The 17,383-nt window shown below is 43.1% G+C and overlaps 1 protein-coding gene across 2 annotated transcripts; it reads right to left on the bottom strand.

Annotated features, from left to right (window-relative positions):
- Nucleotides 1–1,585: 1,585 nt before the first annotated feature.
- On the bottom strand, nucleotides 1,586–12,791 carry tefa (TEF transcription factor, PAR bZIP family member a). 2 transcript variants are annotated; one of them, XM_084456453.1, is made up of 5 exons: nucleotides 12,522–12,791; nucleotides 6,014–6,412; nucleotides 4,634–4,854; nucleotides 4,240–4,451; nucleotides 1,586–3,781 (listed from the first exon to the last, which is right to left on the bottom strand). In XM_084456453.1, exons 1-5 carry the CDS (start codon nucleotides 12,595–12,597, stop codon nucleotides 3,760–3,762), a joined length of 930 nt encoding a protein of 309 aa, XP_084312579.1. In that variant the 5' UTR covers nucleotides 12,598–12,791; the 3' UTR covers nucleotides 1,586–3,759. The 2 variants fall into 2 exon arrangements, with proteins under 2 accessions (XP_084312579.1, XP_084312580.1); XM_084456454.1 differs by lacking the exon at nucleotides 12,522–12,791 and adding an exon at nucleotides 6,865–7,030.
- Nucleotides 12,792–17,383: the final 4,592 nt, after the last annotated feature.

Raw genomic sequence — 17,383 nt, 5'->3', positions numbered from 1 at the left:
CTTTTATAAAAACATCACCGTCTCTTTGATGGACTGTGTTCATTCTGTACATGTAATATCGCCACATGGACAGAATATGATATAATCATCCCTCATGAAAGAATGAAATATTGCCTTTACTCAAATCTGTGCACTTGAATAATATGTTTATGAACACTTCCCTCACTTTCTGGATCACAAGCACCTTTTGGTTGTAGAAGCACAGTATGGTGTGGCAGTTGTGTGCAGCAGCTATTCTGCTTGCTACACGCTGTGTATGACTTTGAGAACAACTTTTAAAATTAAGAGTAAACTTTTTTTTTTGAATTTATATGATTTTTTAAATAAATATTTCTGATTTTATCAAATTTTTCATCCAATTTGGTAGCCAATCACCCGACATACTGTCCAATTGTCCCGTCGCTTCTCTGGAGGGTCCGTCTCACAACCCAGCTGTTGGCGATCCGGAAGAGAGATCTTAGGATTAGGTCATTTGGGACCAATTTCTAGGCTTATGATGTTTTGAATACTGCCGCTGATCTATACAGTACAACAGTAAAGGGAGGGAGTATATTGTATAATAATTCGGCTAGACGACAGCACACTTAACAGCAGTTTGCAAGGTGTGCTCAATGAGGCCTCTTTGTGGTTGTTGTGTAACCAGCCCTCAAAAAAATAAAAATTGCTCCTAGGCCTACTAATTATTTTATGTGAGAGGTTTTCTGAAGGTTTAATAATGCATTTGATGGCGTAGTGTAGTTACTTTGTAATTGAGAGTATGAACAAACTCCATTCCCACAGTGGGACACAGAGAAAGAGGGAACCACATGCAGCATGAACAAACGGCCACAACCCTACCAGCCGGACTACATACTGTACGCAGCCCAAGGAGTGGAATGTGAACCCACAATTCATGTTCTGCATGCATAGTAGGACTGAATCCTAGCCTCTGAGCCATCACCCATCCAACTCTTACGACATAGCCTTAGCCTATTTCACTCAGTCATTTATTTTTATCCTTCCCTTGACTAACTGATTTCCTCTGACATTTTTTAAAACATTCAATGACGTTTTGACAGTAAGTTAAAACAGGCCAGGGGTAAAACAACGGCAATTGGCATTCTTGGGGAACTATATAGTTCAGCGACATTCTGAAATCCGCTTATTTACCACCAGATGGCAGTGTTTATGCTCTTATGCAACCACCACTGTGTGATACACTACATAGCCTACTGCAAAATGTTCCTCAAGTAGATAACCGCATAAATTGCCAACATTAAGCATTTGGGAGCAACAGGACTACGCTCCCTTTGTCCTCAAAGGAGGCTATTCACTAGCCTGGCGTCGCCTGGCTTCAAGGCTAGTTATTCACAGGCTGGTATTTTGTCCACTGGCCTCCTTTAAAACCTGTCTTATCAGTTCACCAATGCCTTGTGAAAGGAAAGCAGGTAATATTACACAACCATTGACTACATCAAGCCAAGTGGACAAAAGAACAGCACATTGACACTAGCCTTATTTTCAACAATGTTTTATTAACAGGCTATACAGGTCACGACCTAAGGTAGCCATACTCAAAATGCCACACAATGTTGGTGCACAGAGTACAAAGACAGACAATAAAAAATTGAGGATACATTTATTTCCCAGATGTTAAGAAAGTCTACAACTGTACCTATCCATTCATGTGGATTATAGGCCCATCTACTGAGCAGAAGACAGACCACTGGAGCCATGGTAACAACTGAGGATTTGGGGAAGCACTGACTGCGTCCATGGAGAACCTAGAGGACTGAACTGGAAGTACAATCATGACTTCACTGTGATCAGATTTAGCCACTACAGACAACAGACCAGAGCTAATGACTCCTGGGAGGTCTAACATTTAGCAAAATGAAATCAACCAAAATAGTTTTTCCATGATCTTTATTTAGATAAAATACTTAACATAAAAACATCACATAACCTTTCCCTGAATCAAATTAGTATAGGACTTATTACTAGGAATAGTCCCTTGCTATTTGAGAAAGCCAGTCTGTGTTTTCTGTATTCAAATATACAAAACGTCAGATATCCAAACTGGAAGAACATCAAACTAATCATGAACAAGCGCGAATTCGCAATAGCTGTGACCGTGTATGAGCTATGTAGGCTACAAGCGTTTTCAACCTTCAATCTTCTCCTTTCTTAATTAGTGGAGTAGCAGCCGTGGTGCCACAATGATTTTGTGGACAACAGCAGCATTGCACTTTTGTGGACCGACCGACCACTCAACCAACAGACAGAGCAAGCTATAGAGCTGCTGGTCGCAGCTAAAAACCTTCTATTCTCTCTGGCCTCGCTCTGGTTTCAGAGAGAAAGACTGCTTGGTGGTTACAATGGGGTTTGGTTAATTACAGGAAAGACAAGACAAGAAAGGACAGAGACAGAACAGGGCAAAGAGGACATGGCGCCAGATAAGAGACTTGTTTCCTGGACACATTAAACCTTAGTCTGGACTAAATGTGGACTAAAACACCTTTTCAATGGAGACCACTAGATTTAATCTGGAACTAGCCTTAATCTGTGTCCTGGGATTATGTCTCTCAGAGGTTGGTTTCTGATAAATTACAAAGGCCCCGGTAAACTGGCAGACTGAGACTGCTGCTGTGGAAGAAGACACTTGAGGAGGTTTGGGTCCTTGTTCAGAAACTGAGATGCCCTGTTCACAAAATCACTCTTACAAAATCAGGGAGACTTCCTGGTTTGTCCAACGGAGCAGTGTACAAAATATACTGTAATTCTATTTACATGCATCAAGTGGATTCTATACATGACATCTGAAAGCATGTGCTGACATAAGAAAGAGTGGTAATTCATTAACAATTATAGAAAGTGAAGTGTTAACACTGAAGTGTTACTGAAGTGCTGAGGACCTGCAGACAAGAGAATGGTGATTCTCCCAATATGACTGAATTACTCACAAATACCATTGGACAATACCAAGAATGAAAGAGACATTGTTGAACATTACCAAGCAGAATGGCAATCAGTACTTGAAAAGGACAAAAAATGTCTATGGATTTTGTAACACGGTTGTTTTTGCTTCTGTGCAGTATTTACATTTCCCTGGTAACCTTGAGTGATGGGATTGAACTACTGGAGCACAGTCACATACAACAGCAATGTCCCCCTGATCCAGCTGGACTGTGGAGAGAAGGAAGCCTTCACTGTGCCTTGTTTGCACTGTGTTAATGCACATAACCTGTAGATGAAAAGAGCTGCTAGGTATAGCAACTACCCTCTACAGCCCCGTACAGGCAACTATACCACTGAAATCAAATCAAATCATGAGAGAATTGGAAACAAACTTATTGCAAACCAAAAAAGGCTTTTAAACAAACCATGCTACTTCTGACTGAAGTTGAAATGTGACCTATCTAAAATACAGTATCATCCTCCATCCCCCTACATATGCCTCAAAAACGTCTCAATATCCGCCAACGGTGTACAATGAGCAAAATACACATTCTCATCATCATGTATTGAGAGAAGCATTTGAAAGTCTGCTCACACATATATATCACTCAAATAGATTATGGACGCAAGTCTTAAAACAAATGAATAACAATGAGTAAAAATAACAAACAAACAAACAAACAAAAACAAAATCTGTTGTATTAAGATTCCACAGTATCTGCATGGCACATTCCTCTTCTTCTTCGTGTTGTCCAACTAATGGATATATTTATTCATTCAATTTTCAACTTCAACAACGTGAATCAATAAATGAATGACAGTCTACTCCTCTTCCAGTGGTGGACTTGAAAAAGAAGAGAAACAGAAGATGAATATCAGAGGGAAGGAGAGAGAGAGTGGGACAACACAACCGTAAAGGGGGGGTCAGTGTTATTCATCATCAGTAGAACTAGTCTGTCATATCGTTAACATTTCTAATGTATGATGGGATTCACTACCTACCACTGTGACTACATTTCATATGTTGGACGTGTTCAAATCTGGGATTTGACATGGATGGCAGCCATTTTAACCAGCCTCTCTCAATGTCATTTTCTCTGTCCATCTTGTCTCTCTAGCCACATTTCTTGTATACTAGTGCCATGACAACTAGGTGCAATACAAGTCATGTGAATCTAGTGAGCACCATTGTGTATTCAGGACGATAACTAAACAATGTTTATAACACGGATCAGTTAGAGCTGATAAAAGTGATTAATGCAGACAGTGTGCAAGCAGCCAGCAATGTTTTCGGTTTCTTACAGCGTTCCGAACTTGACCTCGTAGCGAGACAAGACATTCTTGCAGCGGCCAAAGTCCTTCCGTAGCTCAGCCACTTCCTGCCGCAGTGCCGTGTTCTCGCGCTCCAGGAACGCCGCCCGCACCGTGATCTGGTTCTCCTTCAGGCGCCGTGCGTCACGAGACCGCTTCGCCGCTACATTGTTCTTCTTCCTCCTCTGCCAATACTTCTCATCCTGGGGGAAGGGCATCAATAACTCAGCTGAGTAGTGCAAAAAAATGTGTGTTCAATTAATTCAGTCGTTTACGAAGCGTTTCAGACATCTTGTATTGCTTCGCGCAAGCCCTTCCTACTACTGTACACCCAAACATGTTCCTGTCACCCCACGGTTCTGGTCCTGAGGGAAACGAGACTAACCTTCTGTTCCTCAGGCACGAGCACCTTCTTGGCCTTCTTGATCATGGGCTGGGGCTTCAGCTCCTCATCCGAGAATTTGTGTTTGCGTGGGTTGAACAGCTCTCCCCCCGGCACGCTGGACAGAACCAAGTCTGTGGGGTCGGGCTCAAAGTTCACCTCCACCTCGATCTCCTCTGGGCTGATGGGTTCAGGGGTCACTCTGTCCTCGTTAAAGGTCTCCTCTGGAGACAGACAGGAAGTGGTTTAATTGCGTGGAGAAATGCTTTATTCAATTGGAAACAGCAACTCAATCAAATCTCTGACCATTCCATTGAGAGTTCCTAACTGAGCGACTGCAGGGGTGCCATGCTAGTGGGATGCAATAGACTGGTCTCTTAAAGGAATAGTAAAGGGTAAATGCATGTTTAGCCCTGTTTTAGGGTTACTTGTGATCATATACAATGATTCAGATCAAAATGTTGACAAAACTAGCATTTTCGAGAAAGTTGATAACACCAACGGACACCAATTACCCCCTCGGTGAGCTTCTTGTCTTCGAAATCGAGAGTTTAACATGTTTTTGAATGATTTTTCAAGATGCCCACCCACATCCATTGTATGACCAAAACGGTGGTAGAGCAATTATCAGACTTTCTCAAAAGTGCTAGTTTTGTCAACGTTTTGATCTGAACCATTGATCATAAGTAACCTTAAAACAGGGCTAAACATGCATTTTCCCTTTACTATTCCTTTAACAACATTATAAGTTCAGTAGTTACAATTTAACTAATGCAACGGAGCTACACATCTATTGGTTTAGGAATTGACAGATGAGAGTCCCTCTGTGTTCAGACTATTCTGTTATTACGGCTGAATCAAGGTAAAATCAGAGATCACTTGGTGAATAAACACCTAATAAGAGGTTTGTTTCACCAAACAAATGAACCGAGAGCTGACCAATAGGCATGTAGATCAGGCCATGGTACACACACTGTCTCAGGCATTCAACAGGGCCTGCTATTTATAACCCCATCTGGGAATGGCACTCAGTGAATGCGTGCCTGTACCCTTGGGTCATAAGAACGGAAAGCCACTATCAAACGAGGACATTCACATTTGGGATGATCACTTAATTCATTCTAGTCAGGTATTGCTGAAGACAAGCCATTCATAGCAAGGAATCCTAACCCAAAGGCCAGTAAAGGCTGATTACCAAGCTGACCTCTAAACATGCTTCCTGCCTCTTTCACCTCTGTCTACATTCTACAGGAGAGTAGTGAACCTACCAAGCTACTCTTTTCTAATCGCCCTTGCCAACTCTTTTGAGCCTGCGTCACGTCTGTGCGTATCTATACTCAGACATGTTTTATCATCGACGCAGACAGAAGTCGGGAGTCTCACCTTCGCGACTGTTGGTCATGTCACCGTCGCTGAAGGCGAGGGTCACCTCCTCCTCCTCACACTGGTCCAGCTCCAGGATGGGCAGCAGCGAGACGGGAGCTCGAGAGGCAGAGGCCCCCTTGTGTTTGGCCTTTCCCGCTGAGGAGGCCTTCTTCTCGGGCTTCTTCTCCGCTACGCACTCCTTGTCATCGCTGATGTCGTCCAGGGAGGTGGGGATGCTGTTCTCCATGAGGAAGTCCTCCAGGTCCATGTACTCCAGGTGGAAGGTCTCCCCGTCGTACGGGATGGTCTTGTCCCAGATGGCAGGCGTCAGGGCGGCGGATGGACCCATGTCGATCCCTGCTCCACCCAGACCCACGTCCACATCTGCTCTCAGGCGCAGCTTCTCCTTGTCACTGTCTGGGGGAGGCAACACAGGGGCAGGTCAGGAGGAAAGATCAGAATCAAGATCGAAGGTAGGAATCAACACAGATTAAATGAAGGGATAACAGAGGGTTGAATACAATTTGAGGGAATCCAGAGAGAGAGGACAGAGCTGGAGATTTTGACAAATATGCGATGTGAGATGGTGGGTGAGAGAGGCTCAAGATAAGAGTAGCAGAGTCAAGTGTGTGTGTGAGTAGGAGAACAGTAAAAGCGTGTGCATAATGAGGAAGTTAATAGTCTGTTCAAACCAAGTGAGCGTGCATCAATACTGAAAGAGTAAATATTGTATATTTAGGCCAGCAGCTTACAATTCATTTCTGAATTTCTCTTGGAAATTCGTCTTTTTCCAGAAACACCGGGTTTCTCCTCTATGTCGCCTATGCTATGCCGCCTTCCAGGTAGAACAGGGAAGCATCCAGACTCACCGTCGTCTCCCTCTAGCAAATTCGGTGGGGGTATTTCCATTATTTTCTTCAGCACCACTGGAAACGTACCCGGCGCACCGGTGTTCGTTTCCAGCGTGATGGTGATCGACTCCATCGGGTCCGCGGACATTGTGGCTGATTACTTTGAGCCAAAAATACGCTATGAAAATTGTATGTTTTATCCCGTAGATAGGCCTACTGTAAGATAATCTCCAGTAGCCTGTATCCAAGTGAACATCCAAGTTGCTGTCAACAGAGCAGCGAAAACACTGACCCGATTACCTAAAAATGAAGCAAAAATGCGTTTATCTATGGAAAATAAACCACACCTCCTCTCCAAAAAATATCACATTACCCGAAGCTGATAGGTGCTTTTCCTCACCAAAATAAATATGCATATCCTCTGCGCAACATAGGCGGACCGTCAATAACGAGACGAGATCACCTCGTTCACCCGAACACCCATTGGTTGACCGAGTTACATAGCCTGTGTTTGTCTGAATGAATTACCAAAACGTGCCGGAAAAAAGCGTATAGCCTAGACTTAGAACACTTAATAAATAGATAGTTTAGAGCAACAGTTTAAGTCCGAATTTATGAGTTTAATTATCCACGTAGGGTGTATTTGGTCGTCTGCCACAACACCAAGCCTCATGCCATGTTCTCTTCTCACGGGTTAAAAGGCAAGGACTTCTAATGGGTCACACGTTTTGCCATTGCCTACGTTCTGCAACAAATTCTAATGCATTTTAGGTGGGTTATCACTAAAAAAGCGTCCCTATAGCCTACTGCCCTCATCCTACTCACATGGCCACACATGTGCCAGAATCGTATGCGCACAGTATTGATGTAATGTAATGTGCATGCGCACGCGTGAACCGCTGGCCTGCTGCGCAGGGGAAAGCGGTGAGCGCAACGTTTACTGTAAGCAACAACGCACCCAGATAACATAGCCCACAGCCTTGTGATGCAGAACAACCAAGATCAACTCTGAGACAAATCCCACAGACAACACTAGTATGAGGACAATGTTTAGGCCTACTAGTTTAAAGTCAAGCATACAATTCATATATCATTATTTCCTGTAAACAAATGGGGCAGGCAGGAAGGGAGGGAAGGAACACTATGAGAGATGAGATGAGAACTGAGGACAGACTGTTCTAAATAGCACGCAGTTTACTTTACTTAACAGGCTACCAATTTCAATTTAAGAAGGGACAGTGCATATTAATAAACAACTAAATGTAAATACACCATATTTAGCCAAAAGCCTAATTTTCATCTGTAGTCCCTGGCCAATGTGTTATACAAAGGCTTCTTAAAATGACAAATGATTAAAGTAAACGGTACAATATACAGAGCAAAGACAGACATAGTTATTTAAAATGTAAGTGGAAGTGTAACGTAGAACAAGACAGTACAAGCAAGCAGGATAAACAGCAAGGACAAATGTTAGTTGCAGTTAGACATAACTACAAAGCACATACAGGCAATAGTGGTCAGCTAAGCAACCACAGATGTTAGAGGGTTAGAGGACATGGACATGACACAGATGCATAAGTGCTGACACGTTTGTGTGTTAATCATCCATTGTTTTAAATCATGGCAAAAAGGCCCGTAAGTATTCTTTGAGGCGAGTTGGAATTCCACTCTGGCGAGTGTCTAATTGACCAGGCAGACTCACTAAATGCACTTTTCCTTTTTGGGATGATACAGTCCACTCTAGTGACCCCCCTCGTGGGGCAAGATCTACCTGTTCGTTGGCTAATGGACACTTCGAGTGGAGGTGGTACCAGTGTGCCATTCGGTCTAGACTCACTATGGCAACACAGGGAAACCTTCCCAAAAACTTCAACTGTTTCACATATGATAGACAGACAGACAGATAGCCTAGATATGAACTTTAATAATCCCAGTTGGGCGTTTCAGCATATATGGATCATAAGTGATAAATAAACAACATTATCATCATCATGGCTACATTCATCCACTTATTAGAAGGTTTTAGTCTATGTCACAGCTAGGGTCAGACACTCCACCTCTGTGTTGGGAGCACCGTCTTCATGCCTGTTCCAAAGTGACACGGTAGGACGCTATGGCCATGTGTTGCATCAGGCACCAGACAGAAGCAAGTGAAGATAATTCTATAAATTATCTGGCGCAGTGTTATCACTTTACCTCTATGCATGTTTAGCGTTCCGCAGAAAAAGACAGATTGAACTATTCCCAACTGCTCTCAAACTCATTTGACTGTTTGGAGAAGGGCAGATCTATACACACAATGGTGGCACACTTGGCAAAGAGCAATACAGCAATTCAAGTCACAAAACTATACATCGCAATTTTAATCCATAAAATGTCTAACCAATAAAAAATGTAACACTAAACCCCAGGCCTTCATACTGACTGTTATACTCAGTCTGGTCATATATAGTTCACCCCACCCCCACCCAAGCCGTGTACAATGATGCAAGTCAAGTCATGGAGGGGTAAGCCAATGATTCGGAGTCAACCAGCGGTCACAGGAAGCCACGCCTGCTGGCCTCATATAAATGGCCAAGTGCCAAGTGAGCCGGTTTGCACCACTGTGTCCACCAGTCAGTAACTGCGGGTTGAATTAGGAGGCGCTGTCAGCATGACTCGGCACTTTCTCTCGTCAGTGACGTGAAGGGGAACACACACAAGCACTTGTAAACAGGATGTGTGTGTCTGTGTGTGTGTGCATGATTGTGTGCACGGACTTCACTATTGTCTTCTCTGAAATAAATGTACCTTGCCTGACCTCTTCATGGACTGCAAGGCAAATGATTAATAAAAGACCCCATAATGCAAACACTATAAGCTTCTCACAGATATGTGAAGGAATGGACAGTCAGGGAGTGGTTAAGTAAGCACGTACGAGAAAATCATGTTGATAATTGGGATGCAGGGAGTGGATCTCAGCAAGGGATTTAGAGAATGTCACTGTGTTAAACGTCTGTGTATAAAGTTGTTGTTTTCACTAGTATGGCCATGACAGAGGCCCAGTGGAAGGTAAGTTACACGTATGTCCAATGTATCATGTTATGCGTTATGGCCTTTGGTATTTGGGTCAAGAGTGTGGGTCAGTCAGTGTGTCACTGAATCAAGAGACCAGCCTGCCTCAATGACTATCGCCTGGTAGCTCTCACCTCCGTGGTGATGAAGTGTTTTGTGAAGCTGCTCAAGGAACACATCTGCTCCTCACTGCCCAACACACTAGACCCCCTTACAGTTCACATACAGACCCAACAGATCCACAGAGGATGCAATTGCTCACATCCTCCACACCACCCTATCCTACCTACACTAGAGCAAGAGGAACATGCAGGGTTATGTGGGACTGCTGTTCATTGATTACACTTCAGCTTTCAACACTATAACCCCACCCAGACTTGACACCAAGCTCAGGGTCCTGGGGCAAAACGACACCATCTGCAAGTGGATCCTGGACTTCCTGTCAGACAGACCCCAGGTGGTGAAGGTAGGCAACCACACCTCATCTCCACTCACACTGAGCACAGGAGCCCCCCAGGGCTGTGTGCTGTCTCCACTATTGTACTCTCTGTATACACACGACAGCCACCTTCGACTCCAATGCCATCGTCAAGTTTTCTGACGACAAAGCAGTGATGGGCCTGATCACCAACAATGATGAGAAGGCCTACCTGGAAGAGGTGAGGCTCCTGACCCAGTGGTGTCAGGAAAACAACCTCCATCTGAACATCAGCAAGACAAAGGAGATGCTGGTGGACTTTGGGAGGAAGCAAGAGAGGAACTACTCCCCCTTAATCAACATGTGTTCATTTGTAAAATTGTAATTTTGTAAATTGTAACTTTGTAATTTGTAATTGAGTATTAGTTTATCTGTAGCATAATCTTGGAGCCGAAAGCAACATTTCACTGTGACTGTACACCGTACAGTATACGGCGTATGGCATCACGGATACAAGCGGCCGAAATGAGTTTTCTCCGGAGGGTGGCTGGGGTCTCCCTGAGAGATCGGGTGAGAAGCTCAGTCATCCAGGAGAGACTCGGAGTAGAGCCGCTGCTCCTTTGCGTCAAAAGGAGCCAGTTGAGGTGGTTCGGGCATCTAGTGAGGATGCCTCCTGGGCGCCTCCCTAGGGAGGTGTTCCAGGCGTGTCCAGCTGGGAGTAGGTCGCGGGGTAGACCCAGGACTAGGTGGCGGGATTACATCTCCGCACTGGCCTGTGAGCGGCTAAAGATTCCCCAGGCAGAGCTGGTTGATGCTGCCAGGGAAAGGGATGTCTGGGGGCCCCTGCTGGAACTGCTGCCTCCGCAACCCGTCCCCAGATAAGCGGATGAAGATGGATGGATGGATGTACACCGTACATTACATGTGACAAATAAAAGGAATCTTGAATCTTGTGTGTCAATGTGCCAGTGCAAGCAAGTGCTGTACTTTGTATCCAGTGCATTCCATTGCTTCAACCTTTGGTCTGAGTGGTTAAAGATGCCAATATTTACTTAAGTGCCAATGTAAATTACATTTTAGTGTCTGTCCCGATAAAGCTATGGTCAAATTCTTAACATAGTAGATACAAAGCCCAGTGCCCAAACACTCTCAAAAAGTACATACTGTCAAAAGACAGGCATGAGAAATACCCTTATCGTTAACCAGGGTAACAGAGACATCTAGTGGTCATGCTGCCCAACTTTCGTCGCAGGCTCAAAACTCATCTCTTCAAGAAGTACTATAACAATCCTCCCGTCTAAGCACTTATTGTATTATATTATATTGCAATGTACTTTAGATTGCTATTCTTGCACTTTGCCTTCAGCACTAGATTATGCTCTTAGTCACCTGTTTAAGAAAGAAGATGCACTTGTGAGTTCTGGCAAGTAGTAGTACATTGGCTCTTAAGAGCCTACGTTAAATGCAATTATTATTAGTCGCTTTGGATAAAAGAGTCTGCTAAATGACTGTAATGTAATGTGAAACTACAACCATGCATCCCCCCTTCTACTGGAGAACCAAGAGGGCATTGATGAAGATCCTGTACAAACACTTGGTGAGCTCACTGTTTGGACTATGTGGCCCATGATCAGTCAATGTAAAATGGAAAGCCTGCTACGCATAAAGAAGGATACTATGACTAGATTGTAGTGCTGGCCTGAAATTCTGCAAGTGATACGGTCAGTCCTAAAACATTACAGTGGATTTACATTATGTCACTCACAACGTCGGCAGAACGGTGGACGACCAATGGGTGCAGTGGGTGACCCACCCTACTAGTGGCATAACACTTATCACTCAGTTCATACCATGGTGGTGATGAAATATATTGGGAAATTACGCACATAAATCAATGGATTAAAAAAAAAAAATCGCCCTACGTAAGGCATGGCCTATAGCCTATGATCAGCAAGTTATAAATTGTAGTTAAGCTGACTATGTTCAGCTACTTTCTGCCTCCGTTTATGATGCATGTTTATGCTTGCAAAAACTGCAAAGTGAATGCTTGTTGTGGGCCGTTATGATTTGAAACACTGTCCTGTATGTGGCACGTCTGCGCATTGGTGGTATGATCATTTTGCTTGCAGTCAATCTTTCAATCATAACACAATTTTCGACACAGTTTGCTGCAAATTCCTTTCAGTGTTTGATACTTTCTTACCGTTGTCATCAATGGTAGAAACAGAGAAGGGCTGCTCGAGCAGGGCTTTGATAATATCTTGAATTTCTGTAGACATCTTTTTCGAGTTCTCGGTTTCGCAGATCACCAAACCACAGAATTAGACTAGAGATCGGTGCACGAAGCAGGAGCAAGATGACCCAGCATTTCCAACGGGTTTATAAATGTTACGAGGACATTTATGGATAGGCCTACCAGGGAATTAGCTACTAAAACTTTCGACAACCACAAGCTGTCCCCTAGTTGAATAAGCGATTACCTAACAGTTCACGCCTCCCAATAACCTTAACCAAGGTTAAATCATTCTAACCAATCACAACCACGTCTGTCCACCACAATTACAATAGCAACGACTGAAAGAGCAAAGACAGGGCACTGAGGCTGTCAGTTACAAGCCCAGAGGACCAATCAGCGCTAGGAAGTTACCTAAGAAAGAAAAATCACACCAGCTGTAATCGCATACTTCTACTTCTTACTACCAGTACCTACTACAGCTGCCCTTAGAAAGTACGTACTTTGCAAGCAGTAGGCATCCAATTGGGACATACTACCTTGTCATAACATTGCGCCTTGAAATTAGCCCACATCCGTCGCTGTCCATAACGCGACATTCGTCTACAGCATGGATGTATTAATAGAACTGGATACAGCCACTCCATTCACTGGCCGCTATCGCGCCATCTTGGCAAATTTGTAGTCATTTGACTATTTCCGGTGACTTTTGACTTGCGCAGTTGAGCTTCTCTGGCCGACGCGCGTCCACGAAAAAGTTCACATTTATCTGAAATGTAGACGCACGTTCCCGGCTCTCCCCGCTTTGATTTAGCAATGAAAACCGGCTTGCATATTAACCTGTTTTTGTCAAATATATCAATTGGAGAAATTATTTTTTCATCCAGGCATCTTAGTTTTAACAGGTTAAATATAACTGAACATGTTTCGTTTGCTAGTAGATGGTATTCATTCCGTTCGCGATAACGTTATTGCAGCCAGGCTAAATTCCTCCAGGGAGCCAGTGACCGGCGAGTTGAAGAGCTTCACTCCCCGCCAGCAGGAGCTTTGGCCGCGGCTACCGCATCTCGGATAACCCGCTGAGTTCGTGGCTGCTATTTCACATTCGCCCTTGATCAATCCCAATACCGATCCATGGTAATAATGAATCAATCGTTCAGATCAGATCGGCAGTGCTGCATGCATGTTACAACAATTGTTAGCTTTATTAACATAACCATAGCCTACATTTATCTCTCTAACGTTAGGCTATCCATCTTACACCAGTCGGCCATTCGATAGCTGGAAGCGGTCAACGCCAACGTTGACTGAAAACACCCAAACTCAGTGTATCGTTTCATCTTCATGCTACACATCAACTCCTTTACATTGTATGTGAATAAATTCCTGTTATTCTAAAAATATCCCATTTCTGTCCATTCCTGGAAAAGGCTAATAATTGCTGTCAAATGATCACTCCAGTTTATCACCGTATCCCACTACCATTTCAACTATGCACAGGAGGTTGTCTTGTGGTCATTTTCATTAAAAAATGATTAGCCTGATCAGTTTGTTGTATGTATTAAGCCCTTTTTGAGCGGTATGCTTGTATTAATAGCTTTTAGCTTGCCATACTCACCAACCTTGGGACCTCAGAAATAGGGAGCATTTCCAAACCAAATTGCAGGGGGGGGGGGCATTAAAAGCATTACAAATTAGACATTAAAAGCATTAAAACGAAATGTGAAACAGCATGACAACATACATATTCCTTGATTATTTGTATGCTGTGTTGTCCCGTCTGAGTTTGTCCTGTTCGTGATTGGTCTCGTGTTCCCACTCGATAGGCTTGCACCTTGACGTTGGTGAGTGGGCTTTAAACCAAGACGGGCCTTTGTGTATGTGTGTATGTATGTGGTTTGTGTTTTGTGTGTCATATTCTATTATTGAAATGTAATAACAGAAACAGTGTGCCTCCTCTAATCCTCACAGCTCAAGCCATTTTTAGGAGACCAGTTCACACCTCAACCAGACCTGCTGCTGTTTAGGACCTGCTTTAAGCCCTTTTTTGTGGTGTCCGTTTTCTGTGTTCTGTGTCAAGTAAGCCAACCCACCTTCAATGCAGTGTAGCCTCCACATTTGAATGGTTACAGCAGTCTTGTCGTCTACAAGCAACAGTCTCTGGCTTTGCATGGCAATTTATGTAGTATCATCCGAGTTCTACAAATGCTGTACTTTTTTGTACTGTAAGTAACCCCTCAATTATTCAATTTTACTGGGGAGCAGTGACCATAGCCTACTTGCCAACCCTCCTGACTTCCGCGGGAGATTCATAAATTTGAACTAGGTTGTGTAGTAGATAGGCTACAATAAATTAGGACAGATGCACATTTACTGAACAGCACAGACAAAAGTCGGACATTAAAAACAATTGCTCCATACACACACATATATATATATATAATGTTTCACATTTCGTTTTAATGCTTTTAATGTCTAATTTGTAATGCTTTTAATGCCCCCCCCCCGCAATTTGGTTTGGAAATGCTCCCTATTTCTGAGGTCCCAAGGTTGGTGAGTATGGCAAGCTAAAAGCTATTAATACAAGCATACCGCTCAAAAAGGGCTTAATACATACAACAAACTGATCAGGCTAATCATTTTTTAATGAAAATGACCACAAGACAACCTCCTGTGCATAGTTGAAATGGTAGTGGGATACGGTGATAAACTGGAGTGATCATTTGACAGCAATTATTAGCCTTTTCCAGGAATGGACAGAAATGGGATATTTTTAGAATAACAGGAATTTATTCACATACAATGTAAAGGAGTTGATGTGTAGCATGAAGATGAAACGATACACTGAGTTTGGGTGTTTTCAGTCAACGTTGGCGTTGACCGCTTCCAGCTATCGAATGGCCGACTGGTGTAAGATGGATAGCCTAACGTTAGAGAGATAAATGTAGGCTATGGTTATGTTAATAAAGCTAACAATTGTTGTAACATGCATGCAGCACTGCCGATCTGATCTGAACGATTGATTCATTATTACCATGGATCGGTATTGGGATTGATCAAGGGCGAATGTGAAATAGCAGCCAGGAACTCAGCGGGTTATCCGAGATGCGGTAGCCGCGGCCAAAGCTCCTGCTGGCGGGGAGTGAAGCTCTTCAACTCGCCGGTCACTGGCTCCCTGGAGGAATTTAGCCTGGCTGCAATAACGTTATCGCGAACGGAATGAATACCATCTACTAGCAAACGAAACATGTTCAGTTATATTTAACCTGTTAAAACTAAGATGCCTGGATGAAAAAATAATTTCTCCAATTGATATATTTGACAAAAACAGGTTAATATGCAAGCCGGTTTTCATTGCTAAATCAAAGCGGGGAGAGCCGGGAACGTGCGTCTACATTTCAGATAAATGTGAACTTTTTCGTGGACGCGCGTCGGCCAGAGAAGCTCAACTGCGCAAGTCAAAAGTCACCGGAAATAGTCAAATGACTACAAATTTGCCAAGATGGCGCGGTTCAATAGGGCTTCATTGTTGATAGCGGCCAGTGAATGGAGTGGCTGTATCCAGTTCTATTAATACATCCATGTGGCGTGCATACTGCAAAATACGACCGGATGTAGTAGGTCATCCTGGTACTTTTGCCATACTGCATGTGGCATACTATGTATTGGGACATACTACATTCTGTTTTGGCATACTATATAGTAGGGTAGTAGGCGATTCGGAACGCAGCAGGTGGTCGTGTTTGCGGTTCTAGATGGTAGGCTACTAGATTTGATTCTATGCGTAGCCTAATCTGCATTATATATACAGTATATACGGTAGAGGACCCAAAGACGCCCCCCGAGGGTAAAACGCCCCCCCCCCCCTGTAATTCCCCCTGTGAACACTAGGGGGTGCTATCTTTCAACCGAAAACATTTCTCAGCCTGTATCTATTAATATTATTATTAATAATGTTATGATTATTAAATTATGTATCTATTTATTGTATTATGTATGTTCATCAAAAAAAATAAATATAAATGTCGTTAAATTGCATTCAAATGTATGAATAAACCACATTTGTAATGCCTAATATTATGCCAAAATGGATGTAGCCTATGCATATATTTCAAGAATTAATTAATTTAAAAATATTAATAACTACTTTTATAAGATTGAGACTCATTTTACACTCTATGATTAATTATTTAAGATTAAAATGACAAGTGAGGCAATATTCCATGGGGTGGTATCTTGCACCCCCAGGGGGGGCATCTTGTACTCCGGGTGGTGGAAGATGCCCCCTTTACACACATTTTTTTTATTTTATTATATCAGTTTTTTTTTTTTTTTTACTTAAATGCTAAATAAGTGTTAAGTCTTCAACATAACATGTATATACTAAATTCAGTTATAAATATGTATTTAATAAGCCACACATTCACATTGTCCTTAGGGGGGGCATCTTTGGGTCCTCTACTCATATATATATATATATATAATGTGTGTAGTGGTGACTAAATAAGTGGGTACTCTGACTTAAGTGCACTACACCAATGAATATAATATTTGTATCTGTTTCTAAAGCAGGCCTTTTGTTCTAAAGTATGCATTTGTAGTCCTATCCCTATGCCTCTTGTGGAACGGGAAACATGCCATCTTGTTCCAAGCACCAGGTACCCTATCTAAGTGCTACACGATCCATTGCCTTTCTAGAACTCCTGTACAGAAAATAAATCCAAGTTACATAAATTATGATTGGCTCCCCAATCAGACCTGCGTCAGCTCCATTCAGGCCAGGGTCCACATTCGTGGGGCGGCTGTGGCTCAGGATGTAGCGTAGGGTCGAA

Source organism: Borostomias antarcticus (assembly GCF_949987555.1).
Source record: "Borostomias antarcticus genome assembly, chromosome: 22".
Taxonomy (NCBI): Eukaryota; Metazoa; Chordata; class Actinopteri; order Stomiiformes; family Stomiidae; genus Borostomias; species Borostomias antarcticus.
Note: the sequence above shows the minus strand (reverse complement) of the source record. Positions and strands in the feature narration are given on the sequence as shown.

Coding starts and splice junctions, on each gene's coding strand:
- tefa (XM_084456454.1), bottom strand. CDS start 6,994: ATGTCCGCGGACCCGATGGAGTCGATCACCATCACGCTGGAAACGAAC. Junction 6,413..6,864: donor TTTGCTAGAGGGAGACGACG/GTGAGTCTGGAT, acceptor TGCCTCCCCCAG/ACAGTGACAAGGAGAAGCTG. Junction 4,855..6,013: donor CATGACCAACAGTCGCGAAG/GTGAGACTCCCG, acceptor GTCTGTCTCCAG/AGGAGACCTTTAACGAGGAC.